Source organism: Oxyura jamaicensis, chromosome 10 (assembly GCF_011077185.1).
Source record: "Oxyura jamaicensis isolate SHBP4307 breed ruddy duck chromosome 10, BPBGC_Ojam_1.0, whole genome shotgun sequence".
In the NCBI taxonomy this organism is placed as follows: Eukaryota; Metazoa; Chordata; class Aves; order Anseriformes; family Anatidae; genus Oxyura; species Oxyura jamaicensis.
Window position 1 is genome coordinate 10,688,678 of NC_048902.1, and position 20,816 is coordinate 10,709,493.

Here is a 20,816-nt window from a genome sequence, read left to right on the forward strand (position 1 = left end):
ACGGATGAGGTGACCTTGGCGAGTCCGAGGGAGCACGGGCACCAAGGCCGAGCTGGGAGGTAGGCTTGAAAGAAGAGGAAAGCTCTGGGGTGAGGCTGGGAAACCTCTTTTGAAGGCTGAAAAGGATCCTGTAAGGGGAGGATGGCGAGGAGCCAGCGGGCTCTTTGAGGTGGTAACGAACTCATCAGCAAGAGCTGGCGAAGCCAGCCTGGCCCGGCCGGGGAGCCGAGAGCATCTATGGGGCGCCTTGTGAGCAGAGCGGCGATTCGGCGCTTGGCGTGCTGTTTGCTGTTCTGTGGCTTGGAGGGGAGGAAGGCGAGCGTGTATATATATCACAGCGCCGAGCAGTTTGCTCACAGGAAGGCTTCTTCTTTTTTTTTTTTTTTTAGCTTAGCATTAACATTTCAAGGCACAGGAACCCTTGAGGTGTTTAGTGTTTTATGGCCTTCCAGGCCGGCTATTAATACTCCGCGTTGTGTACAAGGGTGAAGGGAGCTGGAGGGGCTGAGCCTGTGCAGGAAGGGCTGTGAATGTCCCTTTGAAGGAAAGCAGCCTTTCCTTCAAAACCCTACAGCCACGAGCAGAGCATTTTGTAGCTGCCCAGACTTAGGGGAAGAGCCACAGCGCCTAGGGAGGTTGGAAAAAACACAAAGGCTGTGCATGAAACCACCCTGGGATGTGCCTGGTCAGCTGGGATCGCTCCTGGTGGAGCTGTGTCCCAGCCAGGAGCCAGCAGGTCTCTGCCGTCGAGGGACTCGCAGCCTCCCTTCTTCTCTGCCACCTTCTACGGCTGCAGAAAGCAGGAGCTCTTCCCCGATGGGTAACCCCGCGGGAGCTCGGACCCGCACGCATCCTGCCCGAGCGTGGCTGTGCCTCTCCGCAGGTGGGTTTGGCACGTGGGATTAAAACCAAAACCAAAACGGCAATTTTGGGATTTCCAGGCTGCGTACTCAGCGCAGCCTTGGCTCCTGGCAGCAGCGCCTCCCTCTGTGGGGCCCTTCAGAGGCGGAGGACGTGGCGGAAAGGGCAGCGGCGGATCCCGCCCTGTGTTTTCCTGTTTGAACGCAGGCTCCTTCGGGGTCCCCGCTGCTCTGCCTTCAGGCCTGTGCCAGCCCTCGGGTCGAGGACCCCCGGGGACGGGGCTTCCCTCGGCTGCTCCTGGCTGAGCGGCGCCGCACCTTCACGGCATCCCTCGCGTCTCCAGCCTTCGGCAGCAAGAACGAGCGCGACCGGGCTCGCAGGTGCCTGGCGTCTGGGCAGGAGACCAACCGCCTCAGCCTGCGGCCCACCGAAGCAGCCAGATTTTCTGGGCAAGGCGGGCCGTGGTTTGGCACGGACTCCAAACTTGATGGCACGTAACGAGAGTTCAGCTTGGCGGGGCTCAGTGCCGGCAGGGAGATCTGTTCCGAAGCCACCAGCGCCGAGCAGAGCGTGGGGGATTTTGGTGGAGCTGGCCGGTCCTGGGCAGCCCTCGTCCCTGATCAAACCTTCCCAAACGCAGCACCGAAGCGGCTCCCGGAGGTGCTATGTGAGACCGGCCCACGTCGGCGGAGCGCTTCGAGCATCGCACGAGCTGGGCTATTAAAACCCAGTCTCCTCTGGGAGCTGATGGCCTGATAGGGGAGATGGGAAGAGAATCGCTTTCAATTTCCCATTGATCCTAACGAGGCTGCGTGGGAGCCTGAGCTGGCCCGGCCGCGTCGGCGGCTATTAACGCTGGCACTCAGCGCCGCTATCAGGGCCGCTTTACTTCTCAGTTCTAGGAAATCGAATAAAGAGAAAACCACTTAGGAGGATTTTAATCAGAACTTGGCAGAAGAATTTAAGGAAATCCAAGAAATCTTCTGACAACCTCGCTTCGTGCTGAGACTGCTGATGAATGGAAAGGGTGAAAAGAGGGGCTGCGGCCGGCGCAGGGCCGGGTTGGGTTTCTTCTGGCCCGTTAAAGCGGATCATTTAGCACTTCTGCTCCCCGCACGCTGGGAGAGGGGACCAAGAAGTGAGCTTTGTTCCCAGCGCTGGAGGCTTGCTGTCAGCTGATGGAAGGCATCTCCCAGATCTGCTGGAGATGTCCAGCACAGCCTGGGAGGAGAGGATGGCTCAATTTACAGTAAGAGCTGCTCTGGTGGCCGTGCAGATCGGGGCAGTAGTGTGATATGGTTGGGTTTCTTCGAGAAGTTGTTGGTAGCAGGGGTAAATGCTGCTGGGCCTGGGGAATGCTGGTGTGAGGTCCGGAGCATCCGTGGATGGCCAGCGGGGGAGAGCTTTCAGCGGTGGCTCGTGGGGTCTGCAGCCCGCCCAGCACCAGGAGAGCTGTCCCCCTGCTCGGACAACGCCGCTGCTGCGACGGGGAACTCATCTCAGCCCTCCAGACCTGGCCGAGAACTGGTGGCGACTCTCTCCTGGTGTTCTCGTGGCTCCAGTTCCTCATCTGGGGCTTTGACCCTTCCGTGGTTCCTCCTGTAAATCTTTATTTTGGGAAATCTGATTAAAAATCCACGTAGCAGTACAAGTTGCTTGACCAGCGAGGGGAAGGGGAGCTGCAGGAGAGTTTTGTGCACGTGTCCGGCAGATGGGTAACCCAGGGCAACTCTTATTTCCAGTTCCAGGTGAGGTGAGCATGTAGATTTGGTTTGTGAGAGCAAACCCCCCCCAAAGCTGTTTGTTTATAACGGGTTTTCAAGGCTGCATTGGTACTGCTTTGTGTTCTATTGATGCTCCAACATCTGGGCTGTTCTTCTGAATGTGCTTTCATCCAAGAAGAGGTTAAGGGAGTGAGAGCTGTTCTGATAAACCTGCCAAAAATAATCTTTGCTTGAGACAAAGTGCCGCTCTCAGGGCTTTCTCTTGTAAAACCCGCCGCGTGTGGGCATGACGAACAGCCGGAGGAAGCCCCCGAACGCTCCCGCTGGGGGTTTCAGGACTGTCACTGCTCTGCGAGCGCGTCTGAGTTTGGCACCTGCTTGGCGAGGTGATCGCAGAGCGGCCAGGGAAGCTGCAGGGGCTTGCGACTGGCTCCTTGCGAGGAGGGACGGAGCGCACGCCGTCAGGCTGGTGGGGACGGGACGGCGAGGAACCCGCTGAGCCGCGTGTCCACCTGCGCAGCCAATTGCTCCTGCAGGACAACGTCGGATCCCGCACCGAGCCCGACGGCTGGCGGAGCGGTAGGTGTTGCGGAGGCAGTGGTGACAACGCGACGCGGATACCTGCAGGTATTGTATGAGGGAAGCCATCTGACAAGTAGGTTGGGGCAGTACCGGAGCTGTTTGGCTCTCGGCACCTGGGAAGTGCTGAGCTGAGTGCAGCAGCCTCAACTCTGCCCCCTTAGTCATGTTCCTTCTGGCAGTGTTTGCACTAGAAATCACACGTCCGTATGCTGTGACTTTGTTTGACAACTGCGGCGCGCTGACGAGGAGCTCCCCTCCTCCCCACCGAGCCGTGTAGGTATACGCAGCATGTGTTCTCCAGAGCGGCGTGGCCGTGGAGCAAAATACTTCCAAAATACTTCCAAAATACAACAGTGCAGCAAAACCACATGGCGCCGTGTGCTTTGGGGGACCTGCCGGAGGCAGCTCTGCGCTCTCCTGACTCGCAGGGGCTCCAGCCCAGGCCTGGAGACGCGCTCTGCCTCTCCTGATATCAGTTGGGCTGGGCGTGCGCATCCCATCCCGCCGTGGGGTTTGTGTTGGGCACCTGGGCTTCCCAGTGTCAGCACCAGCGGCCGTCACGTGCCGGTGAGCAGTTCACCTCCCGCGCCTCGAGCTCGCCACCGCTGCGCTTCGTTTAAGGCGATGGCGGTGCCGGAGGGAGCAGGAGCAACGCGCAAGCGCAGCCAGGAGTTGTTGGAGGTGACGCTGCGGAGGATTAACACTGTGACCAACTCTGAGAGCCTCGATTCCACAAACAGTTTTGCTGCTAACCCCGAGGAGGCCCTCCAGGCTCTGGAGGGAGCCACTGTTTGGTCGGGGCCAAGAATTTGGAGGGGCTGATGGATCCGTCCTGGCGGCAGGCTGCAGCGTGGCTCCAGCCCCGGATTTCTTGCTGTTGGCAGGCGGTCACGCCCGGCCCAGCTTCTGCAGCTCGTGCCTTCCCGGGGACGGGGGGCAAACACTGTTTGTTTTTTCTAGACTAAAATTGAAATCTCAGTGCTGTGTTGCTCATTTGTTTGCTGTTCCCTCCATTTGTGGCTTAGTCCGAGGGGTGACCTGCTCGAATGGCGGCGGGATGCAGGAGTGTGGACGTGAGCACGTGCAAAGCGGGGTTGTGCTGGGAGGCGCTGGGGGTGTCTTCCCCCATCTCCAAGCCTGCCTGCTTGTCTCCGACTGCTTCAGTGCCTCTGCTTCCTCCAGCTGTCCCCAAGGAGGAAGCACGTGGACACGGTTCCACCTTTGGTATCTCGTTTGCAAAGCCCCCCAGATGGGCAGTGCCACGAGAGCTGGAGATGGTTGCTCTGGGATTCTCCGGTAAGGGTTTGGTGACACGCTCCTCATCACCTGCCCCACCAGGGGGGCCTCCCACCAAAGCCAACTTGTACATGAAAGCGGCAGCATCAGGCCGCAGGCATCCCTTGGAAGATAGGGAACCTCGAGGGGAAATCTCTTTCCAGCACGTGCTCAGCGTGGGCTCAGGTATGGGAGCTTTTCTGCGTCCTTGTGCGGTCATCGGGGCGTCGCAGGAGGTGTCCTGGCCACGTCCTCCCGCACTGCTGCTCGAGGGCTTGTGCAGCCATGTGGGGAACTGGGTCAGGGAAATGATCCAATTAAAAGCTGTGCCGAGCAGCAAAAAAAAGGCAGGTTTTAACCAGGCGGGTTCCCAGGGCTGCACAAACGTGTTGGTAGAAGAGGGCCTGGGGTAGGAACGAGCAGGGTGGAGCACGGCGGGATGCTTTCTCCTGGCGGTGCCAGCAGTTCCCGAAGACTTGCTGAACTTGTGCTGGTAGGCAACCGCAGGGGCAACAAGCCTGGTGAGAGCTGGCGAGCCTTCATTTTCTTCCTGGAAAGCGCAGCCCTGCTCCCCGGCCGATGGGTTGAGTTTGCGAGGCTGCCGTCGCTCACGGAGGGCTTCCTTGTCCTGCTTTCGGGGGGCAGCTCCTCTCCGGAGGGCTGTGGGTGCGGGAGGGGAACGCTGCACCCCGGCTGCCTGGTGCCAGGGGGGTTGCCTTCAGTAATCCTGACTAATCCTTTAATCTGTATCAACACTGATAGGTATTAAAGCAGCAGATAAGATTCAGACCGTGGCTTCAAGCTCAGCGATCTCCCCACCCTCTTCCAGCTAAATCCGTGTGGATGGTGCTTGCCCTTAAGGGGACCGTGCTCGGTTGCCGAGCGGCTGCAATGGGTTGAGCGGGCGGATTAGCTGCTCCCAGCTGGAGCACGTCCTTGTCGCAGGGCTCCAGCCTGCCAGACGAGCCCATCGATCCGTCCGCATCTGCTCCCCAGCCCCGTCGGGCTCGGCGACGGACATCTTGTGCTAGGAGGAACCTCTCCAGTGGCATCTTCGTCTGCGTGTGGCCAATCTGGAGCAGATCCGCCTCCTGCTGCCTTTTCTCTCCGATACCCTGGACGTGAGCCTGAGCTGGCTGTAAACGCTTTGCCTGTGCAGCATCTGGGCACCTGTGGTTCCCCAAATGGCCGGGCTCAGTCCCAGCGCTCTCGCGAAGGTGAGACCCTGCAGCTGGTTGTCTGTAGGCTTCCCCTGCATCTTCTGGGCTGGTATCGCTGGGAAGAGCAGCTCTCCGTCGAGTTCACCGTGCAAAGCAGGCCGTCCCTGCTGGCGTTGTTCTCCTTTCCCCATCCTCCTCCAGCTTCTCCCCATGTGTATGGGATTGCTCCGAGTTTGCCACCGGTTCTCTCATCAGCAAAGCCATGGTTAATCCTTCCCTTAAATCCTTTAAGCTGTCAGCAAACAAACCCCTTCTTAAACTTCTAGCACGCAAGCCCTGCTGGGACAGAGCCTGGCTCACAAGCCCAAGGTTTTATTTCTCCTCCTGGATCCCCGAGCTCCCATTTTCGGCCGGCGCAGAGCTTCTCCCCGTGGCTGAGCCCCGTGCAGTGGGTGGCTTGATTGCGGCATGACCCGCAGTGATAGATCCTGGGTGTGAAAATTCAGGTTCCTAATTACCTAATGACAGGTTCCCGGCATGCCGCCGCCTTTGAAGTCGCAGGTGAGGATTTGTTATCGAGATGCGGGGCGGCTGAGGCTCCAGCCCTTCGAGGAGCCTCGTGGAGCCTGCGTTGCTCCTGCTCTGCTTGGGCTGGGCAGCACAGCTCGGGGGCTGCGGGCTGGAAAACCTGGCTCTCTGTACATCAACCCACAAATCCGTACTTAAGGTTTCACTCCGAGCAATGGTGAGGGTGCTGCATGGGCTGTTTGGGTCTTGCAGGCCTGTGGATTCCTTCAAAGCACGAGGTCAGGCTGTTTGGGTCCGGCTTTTCCGAGGTGGTTAGGGAGGGCGCTTTGGTTGTGTGAGCACCCTGTTTGGGGAGCTCTGAATATCCGCCCCCAGAAAATGGGCATCCTCTGAGGCGTTGGGCAGAACCCGAGGGACAAAAAGCATCAAGCACTTCTGAAGTTCACTGCCATTGTTTCCTGACTTCCTCTTCCATGTAATTTAGTTCCTCTCTTAAAGTCTGGATGAAACGCTCGGATTCGCATTGTACTTGCTCTCCAGGGCTGCCCAAGGAGCACCACGAACCTTTTCCCACTCGCGATCCCAAGGGGAGGAAGGGCTCGGATGCTCCCCAAGGAGTACCAAAAGGCATCGTGTGCCGAGCACTCGTGTCTGGGGAGCACGCGGTAGAAGAGAAGGGAGTCAAAGAGGTTACCACGGCGTTAGCCCCTGTGAAAGCTTGCGCCCTGCGAGCCGAGATGGTTTCCTCAGCGACTCCCATTCCGCTGGAGCCAGGAGCGTGGGACAGCCGCCAGCACCGGCCCTCTGGCCGCACCGGCAGTGGGATTCGGGGAGCAGCCCGCGGAGCTGTGAGGCTGCCAGCCCCCCGGGGTGGGTCGGGAGGGGGCTGCCCTGCTGGAAGCGCTCCTGCCTGCTGCTCTCCATCGCTCTTTCCAGGAGTGCGAGGGAGGATCGGCCTCCAGGCATTACATGCTTTAACGCAGGCTGATGTGCTTGCTCACCTTCCGCAGGCAAGCAAGGGCTTGAACAAAAGCCGGTTGCCTGCATCCGAGTTGTGTTTTTTTTTCATAGCCAGCGAGCTGGGTGATCTGGGCCGGGCTGTTGGCACTGCGTCTCGCAGCATATGACGGGTAATCGGCCTGGCCCGCCGCCCGTGGCGGAGGCGAGGCTCCTGTCGATGGGTGACCCGGAATGGTGCGCGGGTCGCTGCGTTGCGCCTCTCTCCTGCCCCCCAGCACTTCCCCTCCGCTGAGTTCTCCATCGCTCCTCGTCGCTGGGCGAGCACGCCGCGACCCGGAGCAATCCTGAAGATCTCCAAATCTTTAAAAGCCTGGGATCGGGGAGCAAAGGGAGCTTAGGTGTTGGTTTTGCTGTAGTGAACCTGGGGTTCCGAGTGTTTGCCTGCTGCTCAGACTGGGGGTGCATCAGGTTTCCAGCCCGGAGGGGTTGAAGTGTGCCAGCAACCACGTGCTGCAAGCGGGGTTTGTGCGTCCGTGCTAAAAGCTGATCCTTTTCCTCCCCCTTTAGAAACGGGGAGATCAATGCAGCAAAACTGGTCTGGAGTCTCCTTGCTGGGAGCAGGCAGGGGAGAAACCTCTGCTCCCGTCCGGGCTGGGTAGGACCTGGCCGCTTTCTGGCGTGCAGCAGCTTTGTCCTCTCCTCCTCCTGAATTTGAAGCCCAGCTCTCTGGGGAGGGGGTTCTGGATCCGCCAGCAGGTTTGTTACCAGGAGCCAGAGGACTTGGGATCTGGCCCAGCACTTGGGAAGGACTCAGCTTGCCCCCGTGCTGGATGATGGATCACCGGAGCTGAGTTTTGGGGTGTCTCAGGCTTTTAGGAAGCAGGGGAAATGAGCAAAGGGAGTGCTGTAAATGCAACATCCCAGTGCTGGTCTGGAGGCGTACATGCTCGCAGCGCTTTCCAGCCGGTGAGGATGGAGCAGCTCTGACTCCCCTTGATCTCGGCAGGCTCGTTAATGAGCTGAAAGCCATTTCACGTCGCTGGATGAACTGCAGGAGGATTCGCTTGGCGGGGGCACAGTCAGGCCTTGAGCTTTGCGAGTGCTGGCAGGCACCGGCACTCACTAAACAGAGCAAAAAATCACCGCGTCGCTTTGTTCCAACAGCGGCAGGAGCTCCGGCGTGGGGAGGCTGCAGGCACCGGGCCTGGCAGGGCTGCCGGCTGCGACGAGGAGGAAGGCTGGGCGAGGAGGCTGCAGACCATCCGGTGGCCTGTTCCCTCCTCAGCTGTCTGCCTGCCACCCGAGGCTGGCTTCTCCAGCTGTGGATCAGACCAGCAGCTCCCGCTCCATTCCCTCGCCTCCGAGGGTTCTGCTCCAGCTCTCGGTGCCGCTGTCTTGGGGCTTTTCCTTCAGCACCTGCTCCTCGTGGCTGAAGGATGCAGCAAAGCCCATGTCTGTCCCCGTTAGGGCTCCTGGCGCTGCTCCACTTGCTCCTAGCTGGTGATCTTGGGGTGGCTTCTGGCCTCCTGGCTTCTCTGCTTTCCGTCCCGTTGGCAGGAGGCTCGAGCTCTGGTCCCCGCTTGTCCGTGGTGGGGAAGCTTTCCTGAGCCAGGGGCTTGCGGTGGCTCGTGGCTCCTGGGAGGCGTGCGAGAGCTTTGTCACACGGGAAGGGGTTGCTGCATCCCTTCCTCTCTGCTGCCCTACGCCTCCTCCTCCTCCCCGCCGTTAATTGCTTAGCGATTGCTGATGCAATTAAAACAAGGTATGGCTGCAGTCTCCTCGCTCTCCCCTGCCTGCCGGGGCGAGGAGGAGGCCGAGCAGCACCTCAGCCAAGCCGCACAGGTACCGCTGCTCGCTGGCCTCCCGGGGGGCTCCTGCAGGAAGCAGGAGCTGCTCTTTGTGCTGCACTGGTGGGGCAGAAATAGGGCTCCCCGTCGCCTTCCCAGCTTCCCGCAGCCTGCGCCGAGGCGTTCATCCCTGCCCAACTTGAGTTCTTGTGCCAGACTCCCCCCATCCAGCATCATAGCTGTTACCTGCCAGCCCTCACCTTCCTTCTCCGAGACGCTGCCCTTCCAGCGCGGGTGTTTTGTCTTCTGTCTCCAGGGCTGAGAAGCGTATCTTGGCGCCGATGCTCCCGTTGTCTCCCTTCCTTGTCCTGGCAGGCTTTGCTTCCACGCGTGTTTGACCCCCTGGGCAGCAGGAGCCCTCCCTGCCTTCAGGTGGGAGCAGCCCGATGCCTTGAACCGCTGCTCTTTGCCTTGGAGCTCACGGCTGGTGCCCGGGGCCCTCTCCCTCGGTGCGTGTTGCACCTCGCGTGGTTTTTCCCGGCTGAAGTGTTATCCTTCCTGTCCATCGGGCGCGAGGCCGGAGCGGGTGAGTGCGAACGGATGTGCCAGCTCTGTGTTTGCCAGGTGGAGCTGGAGCTCAGAGGGGTTTATTGCAGGCATCTGGGGGCAGAAATGGTTTTTTTGCTTCTTCAGGCTGAAGCGGAGGTATCCAATGCTGCTGGCCAGCCGTTGCGGTACTCAGAGCTCTGTCCTGCAGGTGGTGGGCAATCCTCTCGTGCAGGGTCGCGGCACCCATGGGTGACAGGTGGTGACAGTGGCGTTCCCAGGAGGGTCTCTGATGCCCCGGTCGTCTTGCTTTTGTGTTTCTGGTTGCCCCCCGCCCCAGGAACCCAGACTTGGAAGAAGATCCCAGTTCAGGAACCAAAGGTGAAGAACTGTGGGGCTGTGGGGGACGTGGGGACGTGTTCCCGAGGGGCCTGGGGGCGTGGTGCTGTGGGGCAGCAGGGTCCCTGTCGGGGAAGGACTCCCCTTTACAGACGTGAACACGAACAGCACGTACCGCCCAGCCACGGCCTCCAGGCCAGCGCTGAACCCTTGGTGTTTACCCCCCGATGCTGGGACCGGGGCGAAGCAGCCCCAAGCAGATGCTGCTGGTGTGGTGCCAGGCACGGGCTGGCGCTGCGCGGGTGCACCAGCTCCCCCCGCGCGAGCTGAGCACAGCGGCTCTCCGCCAGGCAGCGCGCGGCGGAGGAAGGAGGGCAGCAGCACCCCGGTCGCAGTGCCGGTCTTTTAATTATCCTGCTCCTTCTCACCACATTAGGATCACTTGCGGTGGGCTTGCTCTGTCTGACGGCATCTTTGCTTGGTTTTAGGGGTGCCGGCTACAAATCCCACGCGCCAGCCGAGCGTGACCCGGGCTGCGGTTCCGCCCCGCGTGCCCACGTGTGCGGCGGGGCCGTGGTGCTGCTGGGGGGAAGAGAAATGCTGCCTGTCAGGCGCGGCCGCTGCTGGCACGGGATGGAGTTTTTTTCGGCGGCCACCATCTTCTGTCTTGTTAAAAGCAAGCGTCGGGCTTCGTTCCGTGGCGAAGGAGAGCAATTACTCATTAGCTTACATTTGGCGATGGATTTCTCCATGAGAAGTGCACGACTGGAGGGTAAAAAGCTTGCAGGGGCTTATCCGGGCTGGAGGAGAGCTTTATCTGGGCGCTGTCAGCGTCCCCTTGCTCCCATCCCTGTGGAGCTTCCCAGGGTCCCCGTGCTTATTTGGATTTCAGATCGGAGCTCTTTCTCTTGCTGCAGACCGGAGCAGCTGATGAAGCAGCCACTTGAAGATGTTTTTCTATTTTTACATCGAGTGCTCTCAAGGAGAAGCATGGCTGCAAGTGCAGTACTCCTGCCCTTTGAAGCACGGAGCTGCTCAGCGCCCTCCCAGGTGCCCAAAACACGCCGCTCGGCCCGCGCCGCAGGCAGCAGGTGAGGCTGTGGGCAGGATGAGTGCCGGGCTGCTCTGCCTCCGGCTCCTCTCCCCAGCTGCCCCGCGAGCGCTCCTCTGCTGTTGGGGCTGGCAGGTTTGACAAACTCGGGCTTGACGGATTTCCCATCTGAACTGCCGCGTCCTGCGGGCACCGACGCCTGCCTGTTCCCAGCGGGAGCTGCTGCGGCCCCACCTGAGAGCCGTCACCGGGTGGGCAGGGGCCGCGGGGCGTGCGTTGACCTGAGCGTGGGCATTGTCCCGGGCTGCCTTCAGAGCTGGAAAGGTCGCTGGGAAGCTGGGATGTGGGGAGCTGGGGGAGACGCAGGACCCGCGGCGCAGAAAGGCAGCACGAGGGAAGGTGTTTGGCATCTGGCACGGGTGCATGACGCCGTCCTCCTCCTGCTTGCCCCCATCCGTGGATATCATGGGATTTGGCTTATTTCTCGCTCGCTCCCCTCCTGTAATCTCCCGATCAGGCCATCAGACAGAGCTGGCTTTGTGACTAGAAACCACGAGCATCTCTCCTGGCAACTCGAGCAAAACCTACAAAGAAGAAGAGATAAGAGCCAAGCGGGCAGCTTCCTCAACGTGCAGCCTGCAAGGACTGGGACGTGAAAATCATACCAAAATAGCTCTTTAATATTAAATAGATGGAAGGAAGATGTCTCCTCTTGCCTGAGGGATAAATAGATCTGAAACTCCTTGTAGACTTTGCCGCTTATCACACTGAAATGCGTCTCTCTCGCTCTGGAATTGAGCCTCTCCAGGAGCCTCGAATACCCAGCTAGGACAGGCGCGCGCAACGCTTTTGCGCCGTGCGTGCAGCGTGCCGGCACGACTCCGAATGCAGCGCCTGGCAGCCAGGTTTCCTTATTTCCCCCCAGATCCGTGGTGGCCTGGACAGGGCGGAGAGCCGCGGCGCTTCTCGGCGTGCTGCCGGGGCGGGTGCCCTCCGAGCAGAGCTCTCAGGTGGCAGAGCTGCTCCAGGAGCCGTGCCGGCACCTCCGGAGGCGCGTCCTGCTTTGCAGAGGCCTCGTTTCATCTCCTTTCCTCCCACCCCAGCCCCAACCAGATTTTCTCCGCCTGAGCGCCCAGCGCCCAACTTGGCTTCTCCTGCCTCGGAGCCAGGGGTCCGCGAGACCTTAAAACACCCAGTGCCGCTTGGAGCTGCAGGCAGTTGGGTTTCTTGCCCAGGAGAGCTGCTCAGAACACACTCCAGCTCGCCAACTGCTGTTTGGAGATAGGCCGATGAGATGAAGGAGGGATTTGTTTGTATCTGCCTGTTTATGAGCCTCCTGGTCCAGCAGTGGAGGGACGCGGGGAGGAGGAGAGCGGGGAAGGATGAAGGATTTTCCTGCTTGGAAAGCACTCGTGTGCTCAGGAACAGTTTCACTGCCAGGAGGCTGTGGCCAGTGCCTTTCTTAAACCTCCCCATCCTTAATTCATCCCATTCCTTCTAGCTCTTACCCTCTGCATCACCCTGCGCCGTTCCTCTCCTTCTGCTTGTTTTCATTCCCCACGGAATTGTCGGTTACGGTCGTGTCCCCTGTTAGCTGTCACTGAAGCAAGCGATCCGTATTTTTAGCTCTTTAATTGCCTCTTCCAAATCAATCCCTTCAGCCTCCTCCTTGTTTTTGTCCTCGGAACTTCCTCCAATTTATCCGTATCCTCTTTGGTAATGAGGTGTCCAGGGCTGAGCTCAATCGCTGCTCTCCCGGGAGCCACCGGGACAAAACCATCGAATTCTCCGGTACCGTGTCCAAACCGAGTCGGGGCTGGGAGAGGCGAGGAGGGGTTGGTGTCCTGCGCAAAGTCCCGTCTGCTGCTCCTTGCAGGTCGCCTGCAAGCTGCTCTCGCCGCTTCAGCTCCCGGTTCTAAGACTTTGTAGACCGGTCTGCATCTGGTCGAGCTATTTTTTAAGGTTTTGTAATCATAGAAATACTTCTCAGGAATATTTCTTAGAAATATTAGAAACGCTTGGAAATATTTCTAGGGCTTTGTAGTCTTAGAGATCCTGCAGCCTTAGAAACGCTGCTGCCAGATACGTCCTCCTCCGAAGCCTTTGTAGGCTTGGAGATACTGCGGCTTTCGGAAGAGAACTTGGACTGTGCGAGACTTCGTGCTCGGATGAGCATCATTAATTAATGAAGTGACTTAATTATTAACGCTCCCAGTTTGCACGCTGCCGTGGGTGCCTGTGTAGCCGTGCCATGGTGCGAAGTGCCGGGGCCGAGCAAGGGTTAGACTTGCGAGACTGAGGTAGGAAAATTGGGGGGAAAAACAACAAAAAGGGTGAACCAAGGAAGCGGAGCCGCGCCGTTGTCCAGCCGAGCGGCTCGGCCAGCTTCCTGCACCCAGCAAGCGTCTGCCACGGGCCGAGGTCGTTAGTGGCTGATCCTGGTGAAGGTTTTGTGACCTCCTGGATTCTCATCACTCCCCAGGGCTCGCAGGAACGCTGTGTTCTCACCTCCTCCGAGGCAGCGAGGTCTTCCCCTAAATGCTGAAAGGTCTCCTCCAAGAAGGACCTGGCCAGGGGTGTTTCCAGCCGCTTTGTCCCCATGCCTTGGATGTGCGGATTTGGACTCCAGGGTGGGCTCCAGCTCGGCCGTTCGCAGCCCCTGCGTCCTTCGGCCGGGGTTTGTGTAGCTGCTGGTGGTCAGCCTGCCTTTAGGGGCTGCCGGGGCCGCGTCGTTCGGTTTGTGAAAGGAGGGGGGCAAAGGATGCTCACAGCCATCTGCAGCTGGGCTCTGCGTGTCCACCCAGCTCCGTCCCCCCTTGGCCTGGCATCACAGCGTCTGTCCCCCCGTGCAGTGTCGGAGCGAGCCGTGTTGCTTTTCCATCCCAGGGAGGAGGCGAGCCTGCTGTTGGTGCCGGCAGGTGGCCCGAGACCCAAGCCCATTGTCACCCCACAGGGCTGCCAGCCGGGCCTTCTCCTTCCCCACTCCTGCTCATGTCACTGCCCCCCCTGTCGCTGCTCTTTGCCACCTCTCTCCGATACGAGACACCTTTTTTTTTTTTCTTTTGCTAGAGCGGCTCTGGTAGTCTCCTAAATGGTTGGAGCGGGTGACTCGGTGCCAGCACGTCTGTCTTGGGTGCTATTCCTGGCCTTACCGAAGGCACAGTTCCATGCAAGACTGTGGCTCTGCAGCGTCTGCCTCCTCTTGATCTCGAAATGCTGCAAGTGCTGAGATAAGCCTGGTTGTGTTCAAGCAGGGATTTACCCAGCGGAGAGCAGTGACGGGGACAGAAAGCAGGGGGGGGGGGGGCGGCGATGAAGCCCAGGGGCTGCTCCTGAAGGGAGCGATTTCCCAGCTCTGCTGCAAGGACGCGCGCGTGGCTCCATCCTCCTCGTGGAGCCGAGACCCGGTGGCTTTCTGTGGGAAGGGAAAGGCTCTCCTGCTGGGCTGCTGGTGTCCCAGGCACCCACCCCCAGTCTCTGCCTGGCGGGCCCCCCTTCTCGCAGAGGGCAGCTGGGGCAGTGCCGCGATCCCTGAGGCCAGCGGGAGCTGCTTGCCTCATTGCTGTTGTCGGGAGGAAACCAGAGAGACCTAATCCTGTGATCTGGGGCTCGCTGACTCCCTCCCAGCTCTGGGCTGGCACTGGCGATGCTGAGCTTGACCCAGCAGCTCCCAGCGACGAGGAGGGAAATCTGGGCCAAGAAACGCTCCTTTGGGGACTCTGCATGCTGAGCAGCAGGGGCTGGAAAAATCCTCATCTCCTACCCAACCAGCATTTAATTATGCGCTAAAATGTCTGACGTGAGGCTGGAGGCTGGCTTTTTTCCAGGATGGGGAAGGGGAAATTTCTCCTAAAACATGTTTTTTTTAAAATTATTTTTTATTTTTTTTTCCCCATCTTGATGTCAGCAGCCTCCCTCTGCAGCGGGCAGGAGGGAAGGGCAGTGGGCGACAGCGCTGGGGTCGGGGTTGTGCCAGTGGCATTTGGTGACACTGGGGCGCAGGACATGGCCCACAGGAAGCTGGCAGCTCCTTGCCACGAAGATGCTCGACTCCTCCTGTCCCCAAGGTGCTCTGCAAGTGGTTCCTGCTCTGCACACCCAACTTTGGGGGTCAGCATGGAGAAGGCCTCCTGGAAATCCGTGGAAAGCCGAGGTCACCTGCACGGGGCAGAGGCACCTCAGGTGCTGTGGTTTCAAGTTTGGAGGTGCCAACCGAAGCGCTCACTTGTGGGATGGATCCGCTCCATGTTACCTCACCTCAGGGAGTTTGAAACCCTGGTTCCCAGGCTGTAATGTGAAAAAGCAGAGCTGCTGGGGAGGTGGTGACCAGGCAGGACAGGAGTGACAACACCGAAGCTCCCAGACGCTGGGCTGAGCCTTGCGAGGACGTGGGACGCGTTGGCTGCAGCCTCAAGCAACTCTTCTGTGATGGAGCAGTTCTGGTTCACGTTTGGTCCTCGCCACCCAGGTTGTGACCAGCACTTGCTCTCTTTTATTGTCTCCGGTTTTGCAGGGCCCTTCTAGACGAGAAAGATGGGGCAGCGTGGGGCAGCCTGACGCTGCCACGGGAGGCTGGCTGACACCGCACGGCTGCTGACACCTCTGCCCTCCGAGGTGCAGCGCTGGTTGCTCCTCTCCTGTTTTGTTGGCGCCCCTGTTGGCTGTCGGTGCCTGGATGACTTCGATTACTGGGAGCGAATGGAAATGTTCATAAATACCAGTCCTGCTTTTACCCTGCACGAAGCGAGGTGGTTCAGAGGTTGGCACCGAAACTAGCACCGTGTTTTTAATTTTTTTGCGCCCTTCCCTCTCTCTCCCATCAGCTGATGGCTGCCCTGGAGACGCAGCCTCCCCTTAACGGCAACGGCCGCTAACGAGGCCGCGGCGGCAGAGCCCGTGCGGCTCCAGGATGGCAGAAGCTGCTTTTTCCCATCGCGCTGGGCGCCGCTCGCTGGGCTTGGCTGCGTTCCACCTCTGTCCTCGGCGGCGGTGAGAGCACGTTCCTCGTGATGGGAAAGCCTCCGCGAGGAACACAAAGGGCTTTCATTAGCGAGGCTTCGGCTGGGGTGGGTGGACGGCCGGAGCCGGCATGGGAAACGTCGTCCTGCCTGAACTCTTGTTGGAAGACAAACAAGCCCCCTCCGGCTGCGTTTGCACTCCCAAATCTTAGCACCTACCCTGCAAAGAAAGAAAGAAATGCCCTTCTGCCAAAAGGGGATCTCGGGCCCAGGAACACCGAGGGATTTGCCCAGGGGAGTGTGTGTCGGATGCTGGAAGCCGCAACAGCACAGGGCTTGCTCTGAGGAGCCTGCGCCGTTCCCCAGCCCCGTGCTGGCTGGCTGGGGGAGGTGGCAGAGCCCAGCGGCCCCCCTGCTCCAACACCAGCGTCTCCTGGCACCCGGCCCCATAGGGAATGGCACGGCAGAGGGTGAGGGTGATCGACAGTACCCGGGGCCCCCATGCCATGCAGTTATTTCACACGGCGAGGCTAACGCGTGCCCGCTTCCCTCCTTCCCCACATCAGTCCTCGTGCGCTGCCTCTCTGCCCTCCGCCTCGAGCAGGCGAATCTCCTCGCCTCGATAATGCAGGAGGATGAAAAGCTGCGGCGCTGGGAGATAAGAGGCAGGCGGGGGGGTGGCACGGGGGAATTTGGGGGATTGATCTGCCCGCTTCTTCCTCTGCCTTGGCTTTCAGGTTTGTCGCCTGCCTGGGACGTGTCCCCAGCTCTGGGGGCTTTGCTCCTGCCCGGCCCCCGGGCCTTTTTTGCTCTCAAGCTCTGGGCAAGAGCGGGCAAGCTGCCTCTTTTCCCAATGGCTGATAAATGAGGCTCTGTTTGTTCCAGTGCAGGGTGAAATATGAAATCCCATAAAGCCTCCTCGCTTATTAGAGAGATCGCAGCGAGCTGCTTATTATGCACTGTGGCGTAATGCAGATTACAAATGTGACCAAGCGATAATTAGCAGAGCTGGAACTGTAATTAAACGCTCCTGTGCTGCACTGTGGTTTCTGTTGCAAAGTGGAAGGAAGCTGAACAGTTTCAAAACCCACAGGTGCCCTTCCTCTCCGCCACACGCACAAGCAAGCAGCTGGCCGCTGCTCGCAGGCTCAGGGTGCTGGGGGCGAGGGCTCCACCGAAGGCCAGCATCCCTTCCCCGCTCCTCTCCACGTGTTTCATTGCAGGGGAACTCGCACGGATTTGGAAAACATAGCGTTCAGGAGCAGTTTGCTTTCTTGGAGCCCCTCCAAAGGAGCCTGCTGCCTCCTGCAAGCATCGTTCTTGCCCTGGATCCGCTGAGATGCACAGGATGGGCTTGGCGTGCTTGGGGGCCTGAGCTGTCTGTGGGTGAGCTTTCTATGGCAAAAACCTCCTGCAGGACTAGCTGGCCCTTGGGTGGCCTCGGGGGCTGCGCCGGAGACCCAGGGAAGGGCTCCCGGGAGAGCCGGTCCCGCCGGCACGCAGAGCAAGTGAGCGTGGTCCAGCCACTGCTGCTTTAAACCTGCGGGCCGTCGTGAATGCTTCGCGGGCTGGATGCGCTCCGATGAGCCCTGCAGGCGGAGGACGGATGCGGGAGGACACGGCTGGAAGAGTAAACATCCAGCAGAGCCTGAAGACCTCCAGGTTGTCCTAGAGGGCCACACTCGTGTCCCCTGCTGGCAGACGCGATCCGCTCCGTCACACGGTCACTGCGGCGCTGCTGCTCGTGCCTTTGCTCCTTTTTGGGTGCTGTGCATCGCCGAGGGTTTGGAGAGGCTTTGGGGGTACGGGAAGCTGCAGTGTGGCCACGTGGAAACCGTGGGGCAGGGTGGTGTAATGTGTGAGCTTGCACCGGTGCCGGAGTGTGAACAGGTCGCTTTGGCGCCAGTTCAGGCTGACCAGTTTGTGCTCAGTGACGTTGGCCAAGGAGAGCCAGCAGCGAGGTTGGATGTGGCCATGGGGGTGTCCGTGTCCCCTCAGTGACCAGCAAGCTTGGCCTCTGCGGGGCCGTAATCATCTCACCTCAGCAGAGGCTTCGGAAGACATCTCGCAGTGCTGGGCTGGATGCCCTAGAGAGATCATCCCCTGATTGAAACCGAAACCCAGGTCAGCGCTTGCTGATGATTTGATTATTTTCCTCAGCCTGCTTCTGTTCTGAGGTTGCTCGGCGTTGATAAGATTGTGAACCTTCTTGTGAGAGCGGGGACCTGAGCAGGGGAGGAGCAGCCAGCCCCAAACCTGCTGCCCGCCTGCGGGTGGCTTGGCTGGAAGGACCAGCAGAAAAAGCAGCGCCAGCCACCCCTCTCCTAACGCCGTCGTTCCCGTAGCGTGGCAGAGCAGCCGAGGAGCTCGGCCGTGACTTGGCCACGGTCACGCTTGGCGCGTCGTGCCGCTGGCTTTCCAAGCTTTCCGCGTGCGAGGGGAGCGAGATGGCTGGCGCGCGGCATCCGGAGCCGATGCTCGCGTGGAGGAGGGGGATGTGTGCCTCTGGATGGTCACGGGGTAGATGTGGGAGGAGGAGGATGTTGGTTTTCATGGGCACCGCAGAGAGACCGCTGCTCGTTGGTCCTGTCCTGCCAGTTGAGCAGAAGCCTGTAATTTTTTTCTAATGAGCCAGTGGGTCCAAAGCCACTGACGGCGTTAACATCTGAGCGGTAGCCAAAAGGCATGCTGACCAGCAGAAGCGGTCGGGGAAGGAACTTGGCACCAGCTTTCAGCAGCAGAGCTGCTATCTCCTGCGGAGGGACTAGGGGTGTGATCTGCATGACTACAAAGCGCTGGCTTTTCGGGGTTACGTGGCTGTGGGCACGCCAGGGTGGGAAAGACCGGCGAGATCCTTGTCCTCCGTTGGGGTGTGGGACTTGAACCGCCTCCTGGCATAGGCGTTAGGGCGCTTGCCCTGGGCTTGAGGTTCTCCAGAAATGTAGATGCCTGTTGATACTTGTTCCCCTCCCGGTGGTGACCGGCGTGTTTCTCCTTCCCTGCAGATGGAGTCTCCGGTCTCCACGCCCGCGGTGTTGCCCTTGCACCTCCTCGTCCCCGTTGTCAACAACGACATCTCGTCGCCGTGCGAGCAGATCATGGTACGCACCCGCTCCGTGGGGGTGAATACCTGCGACGTGGCCCTGGCCACCGAGCCCGAGTGCCTCGGCCCCTGCGAGCCTGGGACCAGCGTGAACCTGGAGGGCATCGTCTGGCAGGAGACTGAGGACGGTAAGTGGCACCGGCGAGCTTTTTGCTCTCTGACGACGAAATTTCGGAGTTAGGGCGATCCCTTTCTTCCTCTGTCCCTGCTGTGCTGCTTGTTGGCACTTCCTGGGCTTTCTGCTGCAATTTGGGTGGTCAGGGCAGAGAAGCTGCGTGGGAGCAGCTCTTAGTCTGTGCAGCAAAGGGAGCAACAGGCCAAAACTTGCGTCAGCCCAGCGCCTTGTGTTATCCTGTCGCCCAGACAGTGGGCGAAAATCTAAGCTGCCATTTCTCTGCCTTTCTGCAAGAGCTAACTTGCTCCTGGAGGTGCCAGAGGAGAGGCCATGCCAGCCTGAATGGGAACTCGACAGAGTTGACTTCATTTCTACTTGGCAACCTGCAGGTCTGTCACAAAAGCGCTCAAGCCCTGGGAGGCAGCAGAAATCTCCTGCTGGATTAAAAAACCCCAGCGGAGCTTTCAAAATAGACTCGCCAGGAGATCAGGCTCTCGTCTCTCTTGCCAAGCCAATCGAACCTTTTTCCGCTGGAGCTCGTCTCATCTGCGCACAGCTTGGTTTGCTTTCCCAGCTCCTTTGATGGGTTTTAGTTGCTGTTGGGGCTCTGCCAAGTAACACGGGGATGAATAGGTGGCTGAGCGGACCACGGCGAGCGCTGGAACCTGGCCCTCCCTCCAGCCTCCTCGGGACATGGGAGGTTTCTGCTTCTGGAGGCCTGGGGTGAACTCCTCGTGTTCGTCTGCCTTCAGCTGGGTCTGGAAGCAGAAGCAGGGCCCAGAGGCACCAAGGTGAGGAGGAGCAGAGGTGACAGAGGCCAGCTGACAGGTTGCCTGGGCCAGTAACCAAGAGCTCCTTTGGAGGCCTGCTTCCAGCACAGCTTGGGATGGGGACCTCCAGCTACCTCACGCTCCTCAGCCCTCCCTGCTTTCCCTTCTCGCTGTGGAAAAATTCATCTGAATTGAGCCAGCGGGGAGCCGTCAGGTGTTTTTTCTGCTGCTCCCGAGGCAGGAGGAAGCTGCAGGCTGTAAAATCGGACCCCGGGGATCCTCGTCTTGGCGCTCGCCTTGCTGGTAGGGACAAGGGAACAAGCGGCTGTGCTCGGGATGCAGCTGCTGCTCTGCTGGTCCCAGGGCTGCGGGATCTGCCTGGGAAGCCGTCGGGGTCAGCACCAGCTCTGCAGCAGTGCTTCCAAGGTTATGAGGTCCTGTGTGACACCAGAAGCCCCCTGAGCTGCAGCTGGACAGCCCCAGAGCTCTGGTTTTACTGACGCTGTTGGAGCCCCCCATGGGGAGGGCTGATGAGAGCTTGGAGAGCTTTTTTGTTTTTTTTTTTTGGATGGAAATCAGAGGTGCGTGTGGTGGGCAGAGGAGCCCACGTTGGCCATGCGAGGAGGAACAAACAGAGCATCCCCAGTGCCACGGGAGGCAGAGAGCCAAAACATCTCCCCGCAACCCCCTCGGCTGGCTGGGAGGCGTTGAAGTGTGAGCAGCGGAGCAGGATTCGTCCAGGATTTGGGGACTTGGGGGTTACAAGAGGCGCGTTAGGGAGCTGCGTACAAGTGCTAAACCTCTGCCCGTGCCAGCACTGTGCTCTACTTTCACAGAGGCTCTGGATCGCTCCACAAAGCGTGCAAGCCCTGGTGGCTGTGCAGGGCCCTCCGATCCTTCCAAGGAGGCGGCCGCGCCGCTGGTTTCCCAGCGCCATTCTCCCGCAGCATCGGCGCCGGGCGTTTCTTTGAGCCTCCCCTTCCTCCCGAGCTGCCGCGCTCTGCAGCCCGCCTGCCTGTCCTTCCGCATCGCCCCTCGCTTGTGCAGCTCTCGGTTC

At 59.8% G+C, this 20,816-nt stretch overlaps 1 protein-coding gene across 3 annotated transcripts in view; it reads left to right on the plus strand.

Moving 5' to 3' along the window:
* ZNF609 (zinc finger protein 609) overlaps positions 1-20,816 on the plus strand; it is a 40,495-nt gene that overhangs the window by 7,140 nt on the left and 12,539 nt on the right. For all 3 annotated transcript variants that reach the window (XM_035335760.1, XM_035335761.1, XM_035335759.1), the window contains exon 2: positions 18,777-19,002. In XM_035335760.1, coding sequence (XP_035191651.1) covers positions 18,777-19,002 — 226 coding nt within the window. The remainder of the gene's footprint in view (positions 1-18,776; positions 19,003-20,816) is intronic.